General features: G+C 42.5%; 1 protein-coding gene across 2 annotated transcripts in view; it reads left to right on the top strand.

Moving 5' to 3' along the window:
* HPSE (heparanase) overlaps window positions 1–26,425 on the top strand; it is a 51,778-nt gene that overhangs the window by 13,883 nt on the left and 11,470 nt on the right. For both annotated transcript variants that reach the window (XM_077476360.1, XM_077476361.1), the window contains 7 exons: window positions 1,918–2,046; window positions 2,149–2,322; window positions 3,685–3,856; window positions 6,275–6,322; window positions 8,396–8,489; window positions 10,298–10,404; window positions 14,627–14,741. In XM_077476360.1, coding sequence (XP_077332486.1) covers window positions 1,918–2,046; window positions 2,149–2,322; window positions 3,685–3,856; window positions 6,275–6,322; window positions 8,396–8,489; window positions 10,298–10,404; window positions 14,627–14,741 — 839 coding nt within the window. The remainder of the gene's footprint in view (window positions 1–1,917; window positions 2,047–2,148; window positions 2,323–3,684; window positions 3,857–6,274; window positions 6,323–8,395; window positions 8,490–10,297; window positions 10,405–14,626; window positions 14,742–26,425) is intronic.

The raw sequence follows: 26,425 nt of genomic DNA, 5'->3' as shown, positions 1-26,425 counted from the left end.
AACCTTCTGACAAACAGAAATAGGAAACTTGCAAAACAATTTGTGCAAGGATGTAGTCAAACGAATGGCACCCTTGCACCCTCTTCTAACACCTATACTAACTACCCTGCAAAAGGAAGCTGTACATTTTTTGTCAAGACGCTCTTGTCTGGTCACATGATTTCCCCAGTGGCCAGTTTCGTGGCAGAGGAAAGAGTGGCAACAATAGATGGAATGCCTTGGCGGTGATGTCACCCATAGGCTTACTATACAGCATTCATGTATGCTGTTCTTCCTTGCCCCTGAAACTGGCTCCTGTAAGCTGATTATGTGATGGGACCAGAGAACCCTGAGAATAGGTAAGCATCTTCCTTCTACAGGGTAGTTGGTATAGGTGTTTAAAAGGGTTTGGGGCAGTTCTAAGCGTATTTAGTTCTAGACTTGAATTCCAGTATGTAATTATACATGTAAATGGAACAGCCAGATTTGTTCACTATGTATCTATTTATGTAGACTTGGCTTTCTTCTTTACAAAGAGTTGTAATACAATAGTTGAGTCACACTGTTCTTCACAATGGGAAAAGTCAGATGGCTCATTGAAAACCCCCTGTGTGGTTGATGTCTCATCTCAACAGCTGTGTTTAAAAGTGAAGCATCTGCGCTACCCTAAAAATGTACATATACCTGTTAATATGTATTTGGATAACACCTAAATACAAATTGTGACTCAAATGGGTGATATGATTTGTTATTATAAAACAAGAGAAAAGGTGCTGTAATAAAAAAAACTAAATATTCGGCTCATGCATGTGTGTAAGGCCCCTTTCACATTGACGTTCCGTTCAGACCCGCCTGTCAGTTTTCCAGGCGGACCTGAACGGGTGCTCCATAGAGCTCTATGGAGCGTCGGATGTCAGCGGTGACATGTCCGCTGACATCCGACCCGCTCCGATCCGAAAAAGTGTAACGGAGGAAAAAGCTATTTTTCCATCCGTCTGCGGATCGGGTGACGACGGGCACTGCGGTCCGTTGTCATCCGATCTCCCATAGGGGAGAGCGGCGCTGTGACAGGTCTGTCCCTGCGCAGTGTGCAGAGACGGACCTGTCTTCTCCCTGCTCAGCGGGGATCGACGGAGTGATCCCCGCTGAGCAAACGGATATCCACGGGGCGGATCAGAACTGATCCGCCCCGTGTGAAAGGACCCTAAAGAAACTTCAATTGCTCAACCTAAATGTGTTTAAATAAGTGTTCCCATACCCTGAATAAATGAACACGCTACAAATTTTTTCCAATAGCTGGAGTACCACACTACCCAATTAACTTATTCGGTGGGAATTGGAATCAATAAATTAGCTAAAAAAAATCAATCAGTTACTTATATCACAGCTCAAAATAATGTCTGTAGCAAAATCCCAATGTCCATAGATCATATATGTTGGGATATTATGAATAATATAGCAGAATAGTCAAATATTATAACAACATGGTCAAGAATACTTTTCAATGTAGCAAAAATAGGAAAGTGATACCTTGATCCGATTCATGTACGAACTGTCAGTTCGCAGTGCGATATGCGAGCTGAAATGTGGGTGTCGTTAACATATCGCAATATTCTCGCATCGCAATAGTGTGAACCGGCCCTTAATCAGGGAGATATGGAAATCTTTTCAAATGTGGACACAGTTACAAAAGTACATTTTTATAATGATGGGGAAGGGTTACAATGTCTGACAATAATTGTATTGCTGCCTGTGCATTTTTGTACCAGACACAGCTCCCCCCTTTCCATTTATTGTGCAGGTGTCACAGGGACAGGAAGTAAAAGAAACCTCCCCAGCGGTGTCACAGAAATAAACCTGTGGGTTTGGAAGCTTAAATTAATAGAAGAAATGATTCTGTTTTCAGCTAGTACATGTTTAACGATTTTATCTTTTCAGCTAACAAATGTGAAGAATACAAAGTCCCCCTTTCTGTGCAACATAAACTTCAAGCTCAATGGCCAATCCAAGAGCAAATCATACTTATGGAAGAATTTCTTAAAAAATACAAAAATTCTACAATAACAAGTAAGACAATATTGATCATGCTTTCGTTATTGGTATCTTAAATAATCTAGATGAGAAAATGTTCACACAAAACCCAATTTTTTTTATTATTATTTATTTTAGAGGAAACTATTGATCTGTTGTACAGATTTGCAAACTGCTCGGGCTTGCATCTAATTTTTGGACTGAATGCATTACTGAGAAATATACATGATCAGTGGAATAGTTCCAATGCTAAACTACTCATTGATTACTGTGCTTCAAGGAAGTATAACATGTCATGGGAACTAGGAAATGGTAAGTGTAATAAAAAGCTTATTGATAAATGTGTAAACTTGAAACATATGTAGCATAGCACTTTTTACTTGTGGTCTTACATTGAGACATGTTTCAGTGCACTGGGTTAACATACTGTATATGTATGTAATGATAAAATGGGGCAGGTTTGGAACTTTATATAAAGCATACAAGCAAAAAGGGGCAACATGAACAATAGTATCTGGCGGATAGGTCATCATTGGTAGCTATTCATGTATAAACATAAGATGGGGGGGGGGGGGGGGGGAATAAAACGTTTTTTATTTCATACATGGTAAATAATATGGTAAAATGATAATCCATATGAATAAAGCATGACACGTTTTGTGAATGTCTTTCACTCCTTCAGGAGCATATGCAAGATAAGTATCTATAAAAAATGTTAAGGGTTTTAATAAGTCTATCTAAGGGGAAGAATGAGAAACAAATACACCCACATGTACTTACAGATAGGCTAAGAGTCTGGGTGCAAGCGTGGAGGGCCAGGGGCCAGCCGGGAAAATATCAGCCCTTCCCGCTTTCGTCATACTGTATATGTAAACAACTAAAATTGTTAAAGTGAGGCTAAACAATATCCCTATTCTTCAAAAATAATCCATAGCCCTTGCACACACGGTCGGACATTCCGATGGAAAATGTCCAATCGGAACATGTTGTTGGATAATCCGACCGTGTGTGGGCTCCATCGGACTGTTTCTGTCGGAATATCCGACTGACAAAGTTTGAGAGCTGGATATAAAAATCCGACAACATGATCCGATCGGACTTTTATCCGATCGTTTGTAGAGAATTCCGATCAGACAAAGTGCCACGCATGCTCAGATCAACTTCCTAGACCAAAGCTATTGCCTACTAGCCTGAACGTAGTCCCGTCATAACAAAATGACGTCATCACGTTCTGAATGATCGGATTTTCCGACAACTTTGTCCGACCGTGTGTATGCAACACCAGTTTCGGACAAAATCCGATTGGATTTGGTTATCGGAATGTCCTACCATGTGTACAAGGGCTTAAACGTCTGTTACTCAATGGCTCTGTAATCTGTTTCAATAATGGTTTTTCTACCTTCTTAAAACCTCTGCTGTGAGTTCCCATACCTTTTCCTTTTCCCCCAACTTCTGTTTATGTGGATGAGCAGTGCACATTACCTGTGGTCACATGTAAACAAGGAATGCATTAGGGTAAAAAGGTTTACATTTTTTATAACCAGTTTAAGTATTGTTCCATGCCCTGACTTTCACCTTATGGATGATTGTAACTTGCCTTTAAAAAAAAAAAACTAAATCAAACATTGTACTTCAGGTTAATATTTAAATTTTTAGTCTTTTTGCTTGTTTTAGAGCCCAACAGTTTTAAGAAGAAGTCTGGACTGTATATTGATGGCTTTCAGCTTGGCAAGGATTTCTTGAGTTTGCATAAGCTACTCAGCATGTATCTCCGCTACAAAAATTCTGGAGTCTATGGTCCCGATATTGGCCAACCTAAAAAACAGTCTCAAAAGATGCTGAAAAGGTACTAATGGTATTTTTCATGTAGATATTGATTAACGGGGATGATCATTACTATGCGGTAGGGTAGCTGTTGGGCATGGGATCCAGAAGGCAGTGAGGCTTACTGTAGAGGTGGTGATTACTACAATGATACTCCACTTCCACAGGGATTCACCAGTTATGAAATATGCATACTTGCATTGAACCAAATGGAACAGAAACATACCTGGAATTATACTTTAAAGTGGAGTAAAGAAGGGTTAGAAACTTTGTAATATATTTAATTGTTGTCCCCATTTGGAAAATTTCCCTCTTGACTGAGACAAATAAGGGAAAATCTAAAATGTGATAACTGTCAACAGAGCAGGTAACGGGAACAACTGTTTGATGCATGTCTGACAAGGGTCAGGGTGGGGTATCCACTCCCTTGTAGTGATTTCTTTTATCTTTCTGTTTTTTTTTTTTTTTTTTTATCTCTTAACCACTTCAATACAGGGCACTTTCGCCCCCTTCCTTCCCAGCCCAATTTTCAGCTTTCATCGCTCTAGCGCTTTCAGTGACAATTGCGCGGTCATGGTACACTGTACCCAAATAAAATTTTTATCATTTTGTCGCACAAATAGAGCTTTATTTTGGTGTTATTTATTCATGATTCAGTTTTTTTATTTTTTTGCGATATAAACGCAAAAAAAGCGAAAATTTGGAAAAAAAACAATATTTTCTATTTTAAAAGAAATCCAATAAAATCAAATTTTGCCATAAATTTAAGCCAAAATGTATTCTCCTACATGTTTTTGGTAAAAAAAAATTCCGTTGTGTATAAATAATTTAATTAAATAAAGTGTATAATAATTGGTTTGTGTGATCATGTACATATGTGTGCAGGTGATCACGTACATATGTGTGCAGATAATCATTGGAACATGTTATTTTAGTGGGACATATGTGGGGGACATGTGTTTTTATTTTTTGGGGACATGTGTGTTTTGGGGACATTGTGTTTATACTGTGTGGTGTGTTGTGTGTTTACACTAGACTGATGATCAGTGAGTAAAAAGCTGTAAAAAAAACAGCTCATGCTCCCTGATCATCAGCCGGCTGCAGCGATCTGCTCTCCTCTCCTCAGCGATGACTGTGTGAGGAGAGGAGGAGCCGATTGCCTAGCAACCGGCTGTTTGTTTACATCACATGACGGCCGTGATTCGACACGGCCGTCATGTGATCAGGAGGGCCAATCACAGAGCCCTCCTGCCGATCTGAGATGCGCCGTGTCCGGGTGACACGAGCACATCGGGATCGCACCGCAGCGTGGGCACGATCCTGCTCCTTCTGAAGGACGTTCCTGAACGTCCTATCAGAAGTAGACAGCTCCCACCCGGCCGTATATGTGCATTGGCTGGGTGGGAAGTGGGTTAACATAAAGGACCTCCAGCGATTTTGCTATCACAGAAGAGGGAAGTGATTTTGTTTCTTTCTATTAGTGCTTCTGTTAGAAATCACGGGGCCCCATACAGCCTCCCTGCCAACCTCCCCAAAAAATACCAAAACAATATTTTTGCAAAAAATACAGCCGGCATTGACCGCGTCCATCCGTGGCTTTTTAGCAGACACAGCATAATTTACAAAATTTCTGCTAAATCTAATAGAAAAAGATAGAAATAAATCTGTGTGTGTAAATGAGGTCTTGAGGCCACCTGGAGCTCTGTGCAGTTCCCAACTGATAGGTTTGGGGCCACTCACACACACCTGTCAAACTAAGACTTGCGGCATGCTAGCACAGGGTTAAAGCAAGCAGTGATATTCTTCTCTTCACTGCCTGTCAAATGCTCTGAGAAGTAGTCGCTCTTTAGAGAGCAGAGCATGTGTAAACAATCAGGTTTTTTTAAAATTTTGGTGGCCTTTCCTGGCCGCCTCTGCTGCATTGTAGGTGATTGAACAGGAAGCACTTTGTACAGAGGGTACCTGTTCATTTGCAAACTGAAGCATAGAAACTGGAACCAATCCCCCTGTGGCTCCCTCTGCAGAACCTGAAATTCAGCAGGAGGAAAGGGAGGAGGAGCCAACTGCGCTGCAAGGGGGATCGGCTTCAGGATAAGGCAGTAGAGCCAGCCCTCCTCATCGGGTGCCCCGACCCCCCCCCCCCCCCCCCATGTTGAAGATCCAAAGACCATACAGGAGTGCTGGCTGTACTGCCTTATAGGCGGCTCTGCCTCCTATATTCCTGCATGGCAGACTGACCGCTCTGTACATTTTCACTTTTTAAGCACCATCTGAAACTGACCACCTGAGTTAACATGTGTCTGGTATAGAGCTGTTTAACACTGGACCACCATGTACTCAGTGACCGCAAATCGGTGTATCTCAGGCTTTTCTCAGGTATAAATGTCAGCATAACAAAAGAATAAACAATATATATATAATTTTTTTTTCTTCTTTGCAGCTTTTTAACTGAAGGTGGTAAAGTCATAAACTCAGTTACTTGGCACCAGTAAGTAGAAAGGTTACATTTTTTGTAAAGATTAATTCTTTTTTTTTTTTTTTATTTATCCACCTTATCCCATCCTCCTATAGTACATCAAAAATGTACTGTAAATCATCTGTGATACAGTGTTTTCAAAAGTCCAATAGCACTACCAAATAACAAAGTGCTGAATGCAAAATAACCAGTTGGGATATCCTGATAAATGCAATCCTCATAAATATACAGTACCCCTCACATTTTTGTAAATATTTTATTATATCTTTTCATGTGATAACACTGAAGAAATGACACTTTGCTACAATGTAAAGTAATGAGTGTACAGCTTGTATAACAGTGTAAAGTGTTCTTGGAGGTGTGTTTTGGGGTCGTTATCTTGGAATACTGCCCTGCCGCCCAGTGCCCAAAGTGGGGGGGGATCATGCTCTGCATCAGTATGTCACAGTACATGTTGGCATTCATGGTGCCCTCAATGAACTATAGCTCCCCAGTGCCGGCAGCACTCATGCAGCCCAAGACCATGACACTCCCGCCACCATGCTTGACTGTAGACAAAACACACTTGCCTTATACTCCTCACCTGGTTTCCGCCACACATGCTTGACAACAACTGAACAAAATAAGTTTATCTTGGTCTCATCAGACCACAGGACATGGTTCCAGTAATCCATGTCCTTAGTCTGTTTGTCTTCAGCAAACTGCTTGCAGGATTTCTTGTGCATCATCTTTAAAAGATGCTTCCTTCTGGGACAACAGCCATGCAAACTAATTTGATGCAGCGTATGGTCTGAGCATTGACAGGCTGACCCCCCCCCCCCCCCCCCCACCCCTTCAACCTTGGCAGCACTCGTATGTCTATTTCCCAAAGACAACCTCCTGTATATGATGCTGAGCATGTGCACTCAACTCCTTTGGTCAATCATGGCGAGGCCTGTTCTGAGTGGAACCTGTCCTGTTAAACTGCTGTATGGTCTTGGCCACCATGCTGCAACTCAGTTTCAGGGTCATGGCAATCTTCTTATAACCTAGGCCATCTTTTTGTAGAGCAACAATTCTTTTTTTCAGATCCTCCGAGTTCTTTGCCATGAGGTGCCGTGTTAAACTTCCAGGGACCAGTATGAGGGAGTGAGAGCAATAACACCAAATTTAACGCACCTGCCCCCTATTCACACCTGAGACCTTGTAACACTAACGAGTCACATGACACTGGGAGGCAAAATGGCTAATTGGGCCCAGTTTGAACATTTTCCACCACAAACATGTGTTGGGTGTTCGTAAAGGGTGTTAAACACTTTTTAAAGTTCATGTCCAGACAATATTTTTCTAGTTTTTGGTAGAGCGAGAAAGGATTACAACTTTTTGTCAGGTTTTTTACGGCTATTCAGGGCTCAGTTAGAGGCATTCCCCCCCCCCCCCCCCCCAATTCCTGTACTGCTAACCATGCATTACCAGTCAGGAAGTGAAGGAAGATCTAGAACAGGGATATGCATTTAGCGGACCTCCAGCTGTTACAAAACTAAAAGTACCATCATGCCTCTGCCCCTGGGCGTCATGCTTGTGGTTGTCAGCGTCTTGTTATGCCTCATGGGACTTGTAGTTCTGCAACAGCTGGAGGTCCGCTAATTGCATATCCCTGATATAGGGCAACAACGCAGACAGAAATAAAAATGATTTTCTTTAGTACAGTGGGGGAAAACTAGAAACCCTTTATTCCAGTCTGTCACTGTTGCAGATTTTTCTTCATTTCCTCTCTGGAGAAACTATTAGCAGGACCGGAACTGAGGGTAAATCTTTCTAGCTGACCCAGGTTAGCAGTAATAACCAGAGGTTCCAAACCTTACTACAAAAATAGTGTGTGTAATAATAAATAATAAAAAAAAAATTATAATATTCTACCTGCTACCCTTTTAAAGAAATTTGCAACTTTAGATGTGTGTGTTAAATCATCTTTGTTAACCACAATAGGGCAGATGATTCATTTCATGTTTACTTCTAAAACTGACCAAATCATAGAAGCTACTTGATTTCCTAATTGGAATTTTTTTTATTCTCCTTTTTTTTTTTTTTTTAAACTGTTGATAGCTATTATGTCGATGGGAGAACTGCTTCTAAGAGAGATTTTCTCAATCCACATATACTGGATTCTTTGGCTTCAGAGATTAAGACAGTATTTCAGGTATGTAATAAGCCATGTCTGCAGTATCTCCAAGCATTGATTTATTTCTAATATTCAGTGTGCTACCAAGGAACAGAATAAAAAAGATGTTCGCTCTTGCGAGGTATATGTGTATTGCCAAACCCCCCTATTGTTAACAAGTGATGACCGACCCAGACAATGTTTGCCTTGCTGGATATTCAATGAACCCACTGGGATATTTGTGAATGGTGAGCATAGCATCGCACACATTGTTTTGTTTTCTGTCCTTTTATTTTAAGGCTAATTTGTAAACCATGCCATGGGTACCTGGGCACTGCCCTGGGGCACATGTACCAATGAAAAATGTTTTAAATACTGTTGGGTAGGTGGTCTCTTTAATGCAGCTGTCATATTATCGTGACTGACCTAGATCTCCATTGCTGGACAATGTGAATGATGTTGGATGTGCATCAGTTGACATTTGTGGTTATTTGCTTTTTCACCTTAATAAAGCATATTTATTCACCTGATGGGATCAAATGTAAGAGAGGCCTACTTATTCTAAAGGGGGCTTCCAGTTTGTCAAACTTTACCCGAGGCTTCTGTTGGGTGAACAGGCCAAATATTCCCAAATACATCCATATTGTTAACTAGTGGGACTCGCTCTTTGCTTCATCACCTGGTGTGTCTCACAAGGGATTGATCCACCTTCCATTTCAAGCAATGAATGTACAACATATCTTATTCGGTTTACATATGCAATATGAATTGCTATTCAAAATTATTATTTTTCCGCTTAGGAACACTTTTTTATACTAGGAAATGTGCAACCTGTTTTTACATTATCCGATCCAAATTATGAAAATGGACTTAAAGGAGACATTTTGGGGTTATAGAAATAGACAAAATTACATACTCCCCTCTATAACATCAGTAATTCTGTAGTGTCCTCCCTCGGTTCTAAGCCCAAGAACCTATCGATCACATGACCACTGATCACTCAGTTCTCAGTTACTGCTCTCTGCTCAGAATAGACTGTCAGTCACCAGTTGCCACTATGCCAAGCAGGCACTTGGGTAATTCCCTAAAATAGTAGCAGGATCCTTCCAGAGTCTGGAGTGGCTCTGTGACATCGGCTGACAGCAGACTTTAGCCCCTATAAGCTGCCTGTGCGTCACAATAAGTGTGCTCCTGTGACTCAGAAGAGAAGTATGACCAAAAAAACTCTACCCCCTACTTCTCTTTTTAAAGACATTTACATGGAAGTGTTTAATTTTTAATTCTTTAGGTATTCCGTGTGGGGATTGTGTTCACTATGCACTAAAAATCAATATAAACACACATTTGGTTGTGCAATGTTTCATAAAGGGTTACCATACATTACAAAATATTTTAATATGTCCATATAATCATATCTTGGTTGTTTGCCTATTTTTTTTCTAGTAAAATTGCTACATTGATATCTTCACAATTCATGTTATGTTTTACAAACCATTATGACATTAGGGGATGTTTTGTTAGTGCTGAGCTACTGTGCATAATTATGTTTCCTGGATGACTCTGTGGTCAGTATGTGTTGCTGATTTCAGCTGTTTCTCCATCAGTCAGTGTAGTATTGCGTGTTGTGGTTTTTTTTTTTTGTTTTTATCGTCAACCTTCTGGTCAGATATGAGTAATGAATAGAAACTTGGGCTAGAGCCATTTCAGATTTTATATATATATATATATATATATATATATATATATATATATATATATATATATATATATATATATATATATATATATATATATATACAATTATTTTTATCATTTGCAAAAAAAATAAAAAATTCTCTTTGTATTAGATTGTTAATCAAACTGTTCCTGGAAAGCTAGTATGGTTGGGGGAAACCAGCTCTGCATATGGTGGTGGATGCCCTGGACTATCAGATACATATGTTGATGGATTTATGTAAGTATAAATCTGACAAACCTCTTTGGCATATTTTGTATTATTCTTAAGACTGCTAATGAAAGGTAATATTGTTTTTTTAATATAACTGTTACAACATATACAACAAATGAGATTGTCATGAATAAACAGTGCTAGGCTTAGTGAACATGATTTGGACATAAAAATGTCTATGATAACACTTAAACATGTGCGATTCATTTAATTACAAATCAAAATTCAGACAATTTTTGTTATTTGGAGATTCGGATATATCCAAATTTCAAAATCAATACAATAGTGTTGAATTTCAACTAATCCGAAATAAATTCTAATGAAACAAAATAGCATGAATTATTCGAAAATGGATTCAAATTCAAACTAAAACCTATTGTAATAACTGCAGTAAGGTATAAAAGTGAAATATGAGGATTCCTGCTATGGCTGCTTTATAGAATAGAGTAGACTAGAATAGGATAGAATAGCGTAGAATAAAATAAAACTGAACAAAATGCAAACCGATTTGAAAATCTTAAAATACAAAACTTATTTCAAAAACGAATTCTTTTGTCATTTGGTTAAGAAATCTGAAACAAATATACATTATCTCTAGTAACAATGCTGAAGAGGAGCTACTTTACACGTAGGCAGTACAGCACATGGAGCTTTGACTTTTGCCAGCCCAATGAGACCATCGCCCCCTGTCAAAGTGTCACTGAACGCAAACATTTTTAAAATAATAATAAAGCCCTTCCTAACAGTTAGTATAATGCGACTGCCCTTTTTGTTCTTAATTTTTAAAACGATACTGGTGCTGTTTGCATTCATGAACGGTGTGTAGCAATGATCTATAGACTCACATGGGCTTCAGCTTGTACAAGAGCAGTGTGAACAGCAAGCATTTATGAAACCTTCAGCAAGCTTTTGGCAAGCGTCAAAATACTTTCTTTAAGCCTTTAAAGTGCCCTTCAGCTCCTGTTTGGAAAATGGTATACACCGATCTTTATGGAAGTCCTGACTATCACATTAAATAAGCTGTTAGCAGGCTTCAAGCTTTAAAACAAGCTTTAAGTAGTGCTGAAGCCTGTTAGCAGCGTTTTAAAGTGGCAATTAGCACTCCCATTAAGATCAGTGTTCATTATTTTACATACTGGAGTTGAGACCTCGTTTACACTTCAGATGTGGCATTTGACCCTCCATTATTATTTATTTTTAAAAAGAATTCTGAATGTCAATCAAAGCCACTATCACTAAATGGTTACCTAATAGTCCTGTGCACACTGTTGAACTTGTGCTTTGCTTCAGAATTTATACTCTGTGTTGCTTTCTTGGTGCTTCTATGAAGGCTTTGGCATCTGCATAAGCGCCCCTCAAGATCTGAAGGTGCCATTAGGACGCACTGTGATAGTTGGCTTTGTTTTGGAAGTATTGGAGTATGAAGTAGGGAATATCCCGGATGCACCGGGACACCAAGAAGTGGGCCAAAAAGACCTCAGCAGTCCCTTCCGGTTTAGATATCTCTATTTCTAATCTCACACTTGGTGTACAACATGGGACCGCTATAGCGGAAGGTGTGGGAGAATCAGGGTGAAAGGACTGAAGCAGAGCTGGGGGACTAGAGCAGGAAAACTAGGGGATATCACATGGTGCGCAGCATGGAAGCAATACAGCAGGGAGGAGGATCCTCCAGAGAGAGGAGGATCAGCCAACCAGAATTTCAGCAAGGCTAGGGGTTACTATTGAGCAGGGGATAAGCAGAGCTGGGGGTTACCAATCAGCTGGGATATTACTGAGCCACTTTAAAACAAATGGAGAACCCAACACACTCGGGACATTTGCCAAGCTCCATTAATGCTTCAAAAATCCACTGTAAATACATTAAAAACACATTCCAAAAATTCATGTTAAAGTGGTAGGTGCTTTAAAGTGGTCGTAAACCTCAGTCATGAAATCTGAACAAAGCCCATATATCTGCAGTTTTTACTTGTCTCTCTCCAAATCTCTGGGTGTGGTTTCTCTCTGGTGGTGCTTTCCTCTGTTATCAGCATGTGTCACGTGCAAGTTGTCATAACACTAGAGATAAAATTGTGACGGGGAGGAGAGCTCAGCACACAGCTTGTCTATTCACAACAGAGCTCCTCATTGTTCCTTCTTTTCTGTGTCATGTGTGAAGGAGTGTGTTCCTTTTCCTCCAATCAGCTTTCACACACTGTACACTAACTTCAGCTCCCTGCCCCCTCTTCTGTGTTGCAGAAGGATTTTCAGCACTTTGAAGGGTTTGTAAAAAAGACCGCAGATAAACGAGGAAAACCTATGTTGGAGGATTAGTTTAATCTTTGTGTATCATCTGAGGCCATTCACTTCACTGGGTATATGAGAGGGTTTACAACCACTTTAATGTGTACTGCTAATCAACACAAGTGTAAACTAGTTCCAACTTCAACAAAGCTGGGTGTAAACTCTACAAATGCTTTCTAAAAGCTTGCTTTTCACACTGCTCTTATACCATTTCAGCTGTTCCTGGATTGATCTCTTCAGCCATTAACAAATTAGGGATGGGCCGTACACCCTCCTGTTCAGTTTGCACCAGAACATACTGAACAGACAAAAAATTGCGTAGAACACACGAACACCATTTAAAGTCTAGGGGACACAAACATGAATAATCAAAAGTGCTCATTTTATAGGCTTATATGCAAGTTATTATCATAAAAAAAAGTGTTTGGGGACCTGGGTCCTGCCCCAGGGGACATGTATCAATGCAAAAAAAGGTTTAAAAACAGCCGTTTTTTCGGGAGCAGTAATTTTAAAGTGTCTATAGTATGCCTGTAAGGTGGCACATTTTTCCCATGTTTGGAACAGTCCATGCACAAAATGCCATTTCTAAAGGGGGGAAAAAAAGTTGCGGTTATAACAAATTATCGGTCCCGGCAATACAGATAAAATAAGTAATTGGGGAAAAAAAAGGCATCTGATTCCGCCCCTTGCCAATACCAGGCCCTTTGGGTCTGGTATGAATATTAAGGGGAACCCACAACCAAAATTAAAAAAAATAAAATAAATTCCATAACAGGCCCTTGAGGTCTGGTATGGATATCAAGGGGAACCCTGTACCAAAATGTAAAAAATAAATCGCGTGGGGGGCTCCCCCAAAAATCCATACCAGACCCATATCCGAGCATGCAACCTGGCAGGCCACAGGAAAAGAGGGGGGTCAAGAGCGCACCGTACCAGGCCACATGCCCTCAACATGGGGAGGGTGCTTTGGGGCTACCCCAGCAACCAGCTCTGTATTTACATCACATGATGACTGTGATTGAACACAGCCGTCATGTGATCAGGAGGGTCAATCACAGAGCCCTGACGATCGGAGATGCGCCGTGTCTGGGTGACAGGAGCGCAAGCGCGATCCCCTCCCCCATCTGAGGAATGTTCCTGAGCGTCCACTCAGGAGAGAGCGCCCACCCGGCCATTTATATACAGTGGCCGGTGGGAAGTAGTTAAGCATTATTAAAATCACTGCTCCTGAAAAAACTGCCTTTTTTTTTTTTTTTTTTACACTGATACATGTCTCCTGGGGCAGGACACGGGTCCCCGAACACTTTTTATGACAATAACTTGCATATAAGCCTTTAAAATTAACACTTTTTTTAGATTTTTCATGTTAATGTCCCATAGACTTTAAAGGGGTTGTAAAGGTTCGTTTTTTATTTTCTATATAGGTTCCTCTAAGCTAGTGCATTGTTGGTTCACTTACCTTTTCCTTCGATTTCCCTTCTAAATGTTTTTTTTCTTTGTCTGAATATCTCACTTCCTGTTTCTCCTCAGTAAACTTCTCACCATCATCCGAGCGGTGGTTAGTCAGCCAGAACAGCTTACTGAACAGCTTACTGAGGAGGAACAGGAAGTGAGAAATTCAGACAAAGAAAACAAAGAAAAAAAACATTTTTAAGGGAAATCGAAGGAAAAGGTACGTGAACCAACAATGCACTAGCTTATAGGAACCTATTTAGAAAATAAAAAACAAACCTTTACAACCCCTTTAATGGTGTTCTGGCAGCTTTCCAATTTGCCTCGAACACTGCATATTGTTCAGTGTTCTGCAGAACATCCGAACAGCCAAAGTTCGGCCTGAACTTGTGCTCGGGCCGAACCCTTCACCCATCTCTATTAACAAATAGCCTTCCTTGAATATGTCCTATATCCAGTTACTATCACATATTTTCTTTGTTCTTCTGTGCAGGTGGTTGGATAAGTTGGGAATGTCGGCTAAATTAGGAATTGATGTTGTGATGAGGCAGGCACTTTTTGGTGCCGGATCATACAATCTTGTGGATTCTGATTTTGAACCTTTGCCTGTGAGTTATACAAATGTCTGTGTTTTTTGCATTAACCCACCTGAAATAGTGACGTGAGTACAGGGCCCATCTTGGGCTTTGTATGAATGGCAACAGTTTGCCATCAGTTTAATTTGCTTCTGAGATCATTCAGAATTTATTGTTGGGTGTGTTTGGTCCTGTAGCTGGACCTCCTTCTGATCTACACTTGGCTTGTTGTTGTGTGTTTTTTTTTTTTTTTTTTTTATTCAGTTTTGGAGAGAGTGGCGATTGGATTAGAACACCTGTCAGGTATTATTACTGTCTATGCCCTATTTAAGAAGGTACACCCTCTCGATTTGCCCTGCTTACACCATTATCATTGAAAATTAAAGTAAAAAAAATCACAAATTGGGTAAAAGTAAAAGGGAAATCTTTCAATAGGGGCACTAGTTCCGGTGACCTGGGGGTCCCCATGGAATTCCCTTCATTTCCAGGGATTTCCTCTCACTTCATGTTTTGGTTATGGGACAGAAAGTCCAGGGAAATCTCCACAATGGGGCACAGATAGCAAAAAAAAAATTTTTTTACAGGGGTTATGACCCTCCCTTTCTCTGTACAAAATGAATAAAAAATGTTTTGCCTATGGTTCTACTTTTAAATTATTTATAACCGTGCCATCATTGTAACACAAATCCTATAGAAAATATTAACTAGTATTTGTAGACAATTCATAGGCAGCTAGACACATATAAAATAGGATGATGCCTAGAATTAAAGTGTTGCTAAACCTACAACAGTAAAATCAGTCTGTATATGCAGTAAAGTATGCTTGTTATACTCACTGCAGAACCGAAGGGGGTTAACCCTCTGCATTGTGTAAAAAGGCTGTTTTTGATCCTGTCTTCTCTAATCCCCTCTTTTACTGTCCCCAATCCATCTCCTGATAATAGAGCCTTTTGGAGTCACTCTGCACATGCTCAGTTTGGTGTGTATTGCTAGAGTGTTTGTTTGTTTTTTCTTGAGAGGGTGCATGTAATCGGCACAGGGCCAATCAGCACTGTCCAGACAAAGTCGGGGGTCCTGCAGTCTCACAGGACAGTCAGAGGAGAACGAACACGACTACAAGCTTTAACCAGACACTGATAGAAGTCACAAGACTGCTATATACAGCTGATGAGAAAATGTATTTAGCAGTTTATATTTAGTAAAATAATTGCATTTCCATGTTCTGTTTACTGTGGGAAATCAGATACAGCGAATGCAGGTCCCGGGTTTAGTAACACTTTAATGTGTTTTTAAGTATACATTAAATGAAAACACATTTTAAAATTCTTACTAGGATAATGACATTGCAATATAACGAATATGAAGAAACACTTTTGCACAAAGTGTGCCTATTTGTAATGCATTTTACGGTTGCCTGTCAGTGTGAGAAATTTTTAACACATGACAACCACAAGATAACTTGTTACACTGGGGGGAGAACCTCTGGGGGAATCTAAGATGGAAAAGGATCTGGGGATCCTAGTAGATGATGGGCTCAGCAATGGCATGCAATTCCAAGCTGCTGCTAACAAAGCAAACAGAATATTGGCATGCATTAAAAAGGAGATTATCTTCAGAGATAAAATGATAATTCTCCTGCTCTACAAGACTCTGGTCCAGCTGCACCTAGAGTATGCTGTCCAGTTCTGGGCACCAGTCCTCAGGAGGGATGTACTGGAAATGGAGCGAATACAAAGAAGGGCAACAAAGCTAATAAAGGGTCTGGAGGATATTGGTTATGAGGCAAGGTTGCAAGCACTGAACGTATTCTCTCTGGAGAAGAGACGCTTGAGAGGGGATATGATTTCAATATACAAATACCCTACTGGTGACCCCACAATAGGGATAAAACTTTTTCACAGAAGGGAGTTTAATAAGACACGTGGCCACTCATTAAAATAATAAAAAAAGAGGTTTAACCTTAAACTACGTAGAGGGTTCTTTACTGTAAGAGCGGCAAGGATATGGAATTCCCTTCTCAGCGGGGAGAACCAATAGTTTCAAAAAACTATTAAAAAAAAAGATCCTGTGTCTCCCTCTGTGTACAGGGCTGATGTCAGGGGAAGATCTCAACCCCTTCCACTGTTGCCCTGGATCAGAGTAGGAGACCGGCCGGGGATTACGTGACCGGCCTGAATATAGCTGTAAAAAGGTATTTACAAGCTTCATTTTAATAAAACGCTTACCCTGTGTGTTATTCCTATATTTAATAGTGGGGCAGCCAGTTAATTACATTTTCAAGGTAACAACTAGACACGTGCAATTCGTTTTGTAACAAAACAAAATTCGGCCGAATTTTGCATGTTTCAGACATTCGGATGCATCCGAAAGTCCAAATAAAAAACAAATTTCAAGTAATAAGAAATTATAGCGGATATAACAAATGAATTTGGCATGATTTGCTAATTTGTTAAAGATCTAATGAAACAAAAGGTCAACTCACTGTAAATCTTACAGTCCAATCAGCTGATTAATTTTGTGCTGGAGGTTGGATTACTGGCAAAGTGAACTCCTGAGAACTGAATGAGAAGGGTGTTGTATTGTAATTGAGCAGAGGAGCAGAGATATTGTCATTGTGTGTTTTAATAGATTCAATAAACAAACGACTTTCCAAACTACTAATCGTTATCACGAATATATCTACATACATACATATAGAATTTCAACTAATACAAAAGAAATTATAGCGGATCTAACAAATGAATTTGAGATTCAGTATAATAATAATAGATTTTATTTATAATGCACTTTACATCAAAAAGATCTCAAAGTATAATGAATATCGACACTCTACAGAAATAATGAATTGCCGTATCTGAAAACAAATAATGAATATAGCAGAACAAAAAAAATTATGTATTTTACGAATGAAAACTAAACAAATTCTCCGCTATGCACAAGTCTAGTAACAACCACTTTAAACTGGGTATTGGTGTTAACTCCCTTTTTTTTATATCGTATAGTTTTAAAAAGATTTGTTGGGCTACTGGTATTTTGCACTACCTGCTTGCACTTGGGGCCTCTGTTGGCAAGATGCCTCCCACTAAAATGTGCACTTCTATCCAGCTATCGCAACAATGGTTTCGCTGTACTCGATTTGATTCTGTGTGTTGTGTAAAAAAAAAAAAAAAAAAGTGAGAAGCAATAAATATTTGCTATTATTGGCAATTTACTAATGCAGGCCTTATTGCTGGATTATGACCTAAAGCTACCCTCTAGATATATCTAGGGCAGATAATGTTACAAAGTTGTGTTTTACAATTCTGCAGTGCAATGTAAATAAAGTTCTACTATTACAAAAGCTGGAATCCAGTTTGTAAAGCCAAAAATGAGTCATCTGAAGGTGTGTATTTCTTGTCATAGGGTTCAGATTATATACTGATATTTTCCATAAAAATAAAGTTAGTGTATATAATTTTAAAATCTAAAAAGTGACACAATCACATAAGGTAATTATGCTTTGTATATTGTATAGACCAGTGATGGAAAACCTATGGCACGCATGCCACAGCTGGCATGTCAAGCCCTCCCCGGCACGCCAGGGGAATCCCCCAGCCAGGCAGTCACTTGCACTCATGGTGCAGGCAGGGAGGAGCCGGTGTCCCGTCAAGAATTGTCCCCCATTGGATAGTGTCTGCCCTGTACTGCGCAGGCGCAGTGCTTGCGAAGTACGTCTGACAAAGATGCTGAAAGTCTCCGAACATGAACAGTTTTTTTTCATGTGTTGTACACGGCGCATGCGCAATTAACACAACATTGGGACACATGCTCCCAAGCAGGGCCGCTGATAAGCCAGTACAACTGGCCCTGTTGTACCCGGCCTGGCCAGCAGGGGGGCCCGGCAATATACTGTAAAATGGGAATGAAAGAATGCAAAGTAAAGTGTTTCCCTCCCCTTTTTCCAGCCCGCTCACATTTCACTCTAAACAGTGCTGGAGTGGGGCTGAATGTGAGAGCGAGGAGGGAGATATACGAGCTATGACAACAGCAATACAAGTTCTGCAAGGACACATTGCTGTGGCTGAATGGAAACAGGATAGTCGGGACCACAGTAACATGAAGCTAGTCGGCTGCAGTGTCTTCCAGATATGTGTCGGTGAACAGGATGATCAGCCTCCCTTCCCTCTTGTCTTGATGGTTACTTTTTTTTCTTTTATCTGCCTAACCTGAACTGCACATTGTCTGATCACACTGATATGATCTCTGGAAGACTCTGCAGCAGCTGTTAACCATTTCAGTTTATAATCAGCTATTTAGCCAGAGCTCTGTGTGTGCTGCACAGTTTTTTTTTTTTTTTTTTTTTTTTTGAGGATTTACTGCTGGTTTAGGCTAGAAGCTTCACAGCCCCATTAACTGGTTACTGCCCTCCACTAATCCTGAGCAGTTCACTGTTTGTAAGAAAATTTGTATTTTGGAAATTGTATGTGAAGCTGTCACTTGGTTGTACTTTCTAAGGAAAATCACTGACTTGATTTTGCAGAGCTGGTTTAAATAGAGTGGATCAGCCCTGTGATACTATATACTTGTACACTAGGTTCAGCCATAAACGCAATCTCTGACCATCTCCTGAATCAATCATGTCTGCAATCCCTAACTGTCTCCTGTACTATGTCTGCAGTCTCTGACCATCTCCTGTACTATGTCTGCAGTCTCCGACCATCTCCTGTACTATGTCTGCAGTCTCCGACCATCTCCTGTGCCATGTCTGCAGCCTCTGACCATCTCGTGTGCCATGTCTGCAGCCTCTGACCATCTCGTGTGCCATGTCTGCAGCCTCTGACCATCTCGTGTGCCATGTCTGCAGCCTCTGACCATCTCGTGTGCCATGTCTGCAGCCTCTGACCATCTCGTGTGCCATGTCTGCAGCCTCTGACCATCTCGTGTGCCATGTCTGCAGCCTCTGACCATCTCGCGTGCCATGTCTGCAGCCTCTGACCATCTCGCGTGCCATGTCTGCAGCCTCTGACCATCTCGCGTGCCATGTCTGCAGCCTCTGACCATCTCGCGTGCCATGTCTGCAGCCTCTGACCATCTCGTGTGCCATGTCTGCAGCCTCTGACCATCTCGTGTGCCATGTCTGCAGCCTCTGACCATCTCGTGTGCCATGTCTGCAGCCTCTGACCATCTCGTGTGCCATGTCTGCAGCCTCTGACCATCTCGTGTGCCATGTCTGCAGCCTCTGACCATCTCGTGTGCCATGTCTGCAGCCTCTGACCATCTCGTGTGCCATGTCTGCAGCCTCTGACCATCTCGTGTGCCATGTCTGCAGCCTCTGACCATCTCGTGTGCCATGTCTGCAGCCTCTGACCATCTCGTGTGCCATGTCTGCAGCCTCTGACCATCTCGTGTGCCATGTCTGCAGCCTCTGACCATCTCGTGTGCCATGTCTGCAGCCTCTGACCATCTCGTGTGCCATGTCTGCAGCCTCTGACCATCTCGTGTGCCATGTCTGCAGCCTCTGACCATCTCGTGTGCCATGTCTGCAGCCTCTGACCATCTCGTGTGCCACGTCTGCAGCCTCTGACCATCTCGTGTGCCACGTCTGCAGCCTCTGACCATCTCGTGTGCCACGTCTGCAGCCTCTGACCATCTCGTGTGCCACGTCTGCAGCCTCTGACCATCTCGTGTGCCACGTCTGCAGCCTCTGACCATCTCGTGTGCCATGTCTGCAGCCTCTGACCATCTCGTGTGCCATGTCTGCAGCCTCTGACCATCTCGTGTGCCATGTCTGCAGCCTCTGACCATCTCGTGTGCCATGTCTGCAGCCTCTGACCATCTCGTGTGCCATGTCTGCAGCCTCTGACCATCTCGTGTGCCACGTCTGCAGCCTCTGACCATCTCGTGTGCCACGTCTGCAGCCTCTGACCATCTCGTGTGCCACGTCTGCAGCCTCTGACCATCTCGTGTGCCACGTCTGCAGCCTCTGACCATCTCGTGTGCCACGTCTGCAGCCTCTGACCATCTCGTGTGCCACGTCTGCAGCCTCTGACCATCTCGTGTGCCACGTCTGCAGCCTCTGACCATCTCGTGTGCCACGTCTGCAGCCTCTGACCATCTCGTGTGCCACGTCTGCAGCCTCTGACCATCTCGTGTGCCACGTCTGCAGCCTCTGACCATCTCGTGTGCCACGTCTGCAGCCTCTGACCATCTCGTGTGCCACGTCTGCAGCCTCTGACCATCTCGTGTGCCACGTCTGCAGCCTCTGACCATCTCGTGTGCCACGTCTGCAGCCTCTGACCATCTCCTGCTGTACTATGTCTGCAGTCTCTGACCATCTGGGGACGGTCCTGGGTGGGGCTGAAGGAGGGGCCAGGGGCGGGACCAGGGTGGGGCTGAAGGAGGCCCCGTCAGATTGGCTGTACGGGGCCCCGTGATTTCTATCAGCAGCCCTGCTCCCAAGGCTCGTACAACTCTGCAAGGGGCGGGTGTAGGGGTGGATGCAGGAATACGCCCCTTTGAGAAATTCGCCACTGTTCTGTTCTCACTACACGTTTGCCCCTGGCGTGTATGTAGCTCAACATACCGTTTAAACCTTGAATCCTACAATAACCAGACTGTCTGTAACTTTGGATCAATTATGATGAACAGGTGGTGGTCAAGAATAGCATGATATATGATAGGATTCGATATGATATGATGAAACTAGAAATAAACAGACAAATTAACATCTATAAGAATACATGAACCTAACTAACAAATGTCTTCTAGGTATATAAGCAAACAGTCTTTAGCATACCAGTGATGCTACCTAGAAGGATTGGGAATTCCTCTGAACATGCAGTGCAGGGTTAGCTGACTCCATTTCAATCTGTCATCATGGAAAGGATGAAAGAGTTGTAATAGGAAGGGGGTTAGTTCCTGGTGATATGGCAGGAAATGTCTATTAACCATAGAACACTACCCATCAATAGTCTTCTGTTAAGAGTGGCAATGTTGATATTGCAAGTACAGAAGATATTCTTTTTTTCTTTATAGGCTGAAGGCATGACACTCCCCGTCTGGTATCAACAGATGCCACTATTTATTCTTCAGATGAACAACAAGATTTCAGAAACTGGTCCGAGGAACAACTTTGTCTCCTTGTTTCTATGAATTTTGACTTCCACTTTTCTGACCTTTCCATCCTCACTTGGAAAGGCGTTGGTGATGATACCCAAAGGCCACTCATTCCTTTGCGACTGACAGTCCTTAACAAGAACAAGGTCTCTTCTTTTTAGGTTGGGCTTGTTGTCTTGCCATTTAGTACGTAGCTGCAAAGTGGAGAGGTATTGCTTCCTCCACCTGTCCCAGAAGGTATTTTCCATACTTTGTACTTGTCTCCACTGGCATAAGTATAAGTCTTTTTAGTGGTGAAATTCCCATGGGGAGCACTGATTACTCAGTTTTCTGTGTAAGGATTGCCGCTAGTGTGAGTAAAACAGGCTCGTCTGGGTCATTTTGAGACTGGAGTTAGAGGTCTGGCATTGATGATGGCTGAGACCTCTGCCATGAAGGTTACCAGGCTCTCGTGGAGAAGTCTTGTGGTCCCCATCTGCAGAAAAATAGTCCAGAATTCTGCGGGCTAAGTCTATCAATCTTTCCCATGCTCCACCCATGGTGGGGGGAGTGAGGTGGGTTGAAAGTCCACGAACAGCCCTGGTCTCTGAGGTATCTCTCCACCCCTCTGGTGTCCATGTTTGACGGAATATGCAGTTCTTTCGCTGCTCCAACAAAGTTAGTGCCTATGTCTGAGCGGATGTGTTTTACGGGGCCTCGGATAGCAATGAAGTGCCTAAGGGCGTTTCTGAAGCTTGGAGTGTCCATAGACTCAATAACTTCAATGTGCACTGCTCTGATGACCATACAGGTAAATATGACTGTCCAGTGTTTGTTGTTTGCATGACCTCCTCTGGTGTGACGTGCGACAACAGACCAACAGCCAAAGACATCAAGGCCAACATTGGTGACAGGAGGGTCTGGAGCAAGTCTGTCGGCTTGAAGGTTGGCCACGAAGTTTGCGACAAGTAACCATATTTAAAGATCATGTTACTCACACATCTCTTAGCTCCAACTATCCATAGGCCAGCAGCTTGTAAAACTCCCTCTGTGAACAGTCTTCCTTGATGTTCGGCGTGGAGATAATGATGTAATATGATCAAGTAAGCAATGTGGTGGTAACCAGGAACTAGAGGGTTTCTCTCATCTGATTCTAAGTTGGCTTGTCCACCTACCCCCAATAGTCCCTTTTGATCAAGAAATGGGTCAAATTTTGTCAGGGCACTGTCACTAGGGATAGGTTTTCTGTTCAAGATACAGTCGATCTCCTTAGCATAGGCTTCATGCGGTACAGTGTGGATGATAAGATCCTGAGACTGTTGGAGCTCTAATGCTGAACTGATCCTTTGACGTTGATGCCATGCTTTGCGGTCACAGCTGTTTTGAGTCACCTTTGAAAGAGTGAGCTATATGGATAAGACAAGACATAGCTCAAACAAGCGTCTTCCGTTTTGAGAATCTGGTAAATCTTTTAGTTTTAAGCTGGCAGTCTGATGTTGCAGTCTGAAATGTCGATCTCAGGACGGATGTCAGTATCTGAATCTGGATCTACTAGTTCAATAGTGTCACTCTTAGGAACAGTCTGTTCTGTTTTGTACAAGAATGCAGGTCCTGTAAACCATGTTGTGTCTTTAAGGTAACATGCAGCAACAGCTCTTGTAGCATGGTCTGCAGGAATATGTTCAGTAAGTACGTAGCGCCATTGTGTTGGATGAGTGGACTAATCCTCAACACTCGTAAACATAGAAACGTCTGGTCTCATTGTAGATGTAGCCTAGCGCTACCTTGCTGTAAGTGTAGAACTGGATTTCCTTGAGGTCGATGTCCATCTCTGAGGTTATTCGTTTTGCTAGTTCAACAGCTAGTACCGCAGCACAAAACCTAGGTACAGTGTGCTAAGGGTGTGGAGCTAGCTTTGCTTTCCCCATGACGAATCCTATGTGGCATTGTACTGTAGTGTCGACAGTTCTTAAAGCGGGACTGCACTGCGGAAAAAAATATTAAAAGCCAGCAGCTACAAATACTGCAACTGCTGACTTTTAATAAATGGACACTCACCTGTCCCGGGGTCCAGCGATGCCGAGGCCGATCGATCTCTCGGCTGCTGCCGCCACCATTCTAGGTGAGGGAATCGGGAAGTGAAGCGAAGCGGCTTCACTTCCCGGTTCTCTACTGCGCATGCGCGAGTCGCGCAGCGCAATAGGAATTGTCCGCGCTGTCTCTGGGACCTGTGTGTCCCAGCAGACAGCGTGCAGGGACAGGAAGAGGCATAGACTCCCGTGGGAGTCTATGCCCGGAAGTGGGTGTAAATACCTGTCTTCGACAGGTATCTGCACCCCCCTCCCCCCTGAAAGGTGCCAATTGTGACACCGGAGGGGGGGGAGGGTTCCGATCAGCGGAAGTTCCACTTTAGGATGGAGCCCCGCTTTAAGTAGACCACAGCATATATTGCCTTGATAGAAGCCTCCCCGAATATGCAAAGGTTTTGGCTCTGTGTCTTTGTAGAGGGTATGGGAGCATGGCGTGAGACATGGAGATCAGATAAGACTGATAGAGTTCCTCCATTCTACCCAAGATTTCCTCTTATCAGGAGGTAGTGGAGCATCCCAGTCGGATGTTTCACTAATCAAGTTTCTAAGTATGGTTTTACCTTGAATTGTAACAGGTGGCGAAAATCCTAATGGGTTGTATAGGCTATTGATTGTGGACAAGACACCTCTGCGAGTGAAGGGCTTTTCTTCTCCGTTTATTTGGAAGGTAAAGGAATCTGATTTCAAGTCCCAAAGTAGACCTAGACTGCGCTGTACAGGTAGAGAGTCTGTACCTAGATCTAAGTCTCTTAGATTGTTTGAATGGTCTTGAGCAGGGAAAGCTTCCATTACCTCTTTGCTGTTGGACGCAGTCTTGTGAAGCCTGAGATTAGAATTGGAATTTCCTGTGCTCTCAAGACAGATTGCAGACTTACTGGAAGGTAAGGATTTAAAAACAATCCTCTACATAAAAGTCTTTTTTTCTACAAATTGCTTTGCATCTGAGCCATACTGTAGTTCACCTTCTTGGGCGGAATGTCTGAGTCCATAGATAGCGACTGCAGGTAAAGGACTATTGCCAAAGATGTGTACCCTCACGCGAGACTGATATGTCTTTGGAAGGGTCATTGTCTCTGAACCAAAGGAACCTCAGGAAGTTTCTGTCTTCCTTTCTGACCAGGAAGCAATGGAACATCTGTTGGATGTCAGCTATGAATGAATAGAATCTTTACGGAAGTGTAAAAGCACTCCCAGCAGTTTGCTGTTGAGGTCTGGACCTGTCGAGGACATCGTTCAAAGAGACACCCTTGAATTTGGCACTAGAGTCAAACGCTACTCTGATTTGACCTGGCTTTTTAGGATGGCACACCTCGAATATAGGGAGGTACCAATACTCTCCAGAGTCTTTGAGGGTGGGGGCTATCTCGGCGTGACCATTCTAAAAGATCTTCCCCATGAAAGAAAATAAATGTTCTCATCTCTGGCTTTCTTTGTAAATTACGTCCAAGGGAAGTGAAACGTTGTAGCACTTGTTCTCTGTTAATGGGTAAGCGTTGTCTCCGTGGTCTGAAGGGAAGAGGTGCGACCCAGCTGTTTAGTGGGGCTTGTGAAGGGATAAGACAAGTGGGTGGTGTAGGGTGATTCCTTAACAAGGAAGTGGTTGTGGCATGGTTGGGGGGGGGGGGAAAAAGAGGGACGCCCATTCTCTAGGGTGCTTGTGAACATGCTGCTAACAGAGTTAAGTTTGTGCACGCTTCTTAGACATCTCCTCTGATGACCCATCCGGGGTCTAACCTCTGAGCATAAGGAGCGTTGTGGGGACCATTAATTTGAGCTCTTGATTTGTAATATATCTCTCCCAAGGAGTAGGATAATCTGAGCCTGAGGATCAAGTTCTGGTATCAGATGCGCTATGCGTTTCAAGTGTGGGTGATGAGCAGCCACATCTGGTGTAGGAATTTTGGATCTATGGTCAGGGATCTGGTTGCATTTGATAAGAGTTGGCAAAGACAAGTATGATTGTTCATCAATGGACTTGACTTGGTAGCTGGATGCTTTCCTCCCCACCGTCTCCACTATTCATGCACAAGTTTTTAAGGAGTAGGGGATGCTGGGGCTTTTAATGCCAAAGATGTCAAAGAAGGTTGAGCTGGCTAATGACTTGTTACTTTGGTCATCCAGAATTGCGTTTAAACTTGATAGCTTTGTCTTTTTGGCCTGCTAGGTAGGCTCTAACTGGGCAGATTTTGGAGCAGGACCTGCCACCTATGACTCCTTTGCAGACCTCTGTACATTGTGAAGTGACCTCTGATGTAGTTGTAATGGTGTTCTCTTCCTCCCCGCCATGCTCACTAGTGCTGAAAATGTGTTGTAAAGTCCATGGAGCTGGCCCAGGATGTAAACCTGTGTTGTGATCTGAGCTGTCATATTCTGTGCATTTTAAACTGACCTTACAGGCCTTGGCGAGGTGAGATGTTGAAGAGCAGCACCTGTAGCAGATGTGGTTCTCCTTGAGGAAGGCCTTGTGGTCCTGCAGGGTTTTCTCTCTGAAGGCTCTGCATTTTAGGAGAGGAGGTGGCTTCTGATGCAAGGGACACTGCTTACCAGGATCTT

This window comes from Lithobates pipiens, unplaced genomic scaffold, assembly GCF_037356315.1.
Source record: "Lithobates pipiens isolate NorthernLeopardFrog02 unplaced genomic scaffold, aLitPip1_a1.2 Scaffold_13, whole genome shotgun sequence".
NCBI lineage: Eukaryota > Metazoa > Chordata > Amphibia > Anura > Ranidae > Lithobates > Lithobates pipiens.
The sequence above is the reverse complement of the archived record's forward strand: the minus strand, read 5'-3'. Positions and strand labels throughout refer to the sequence as shown.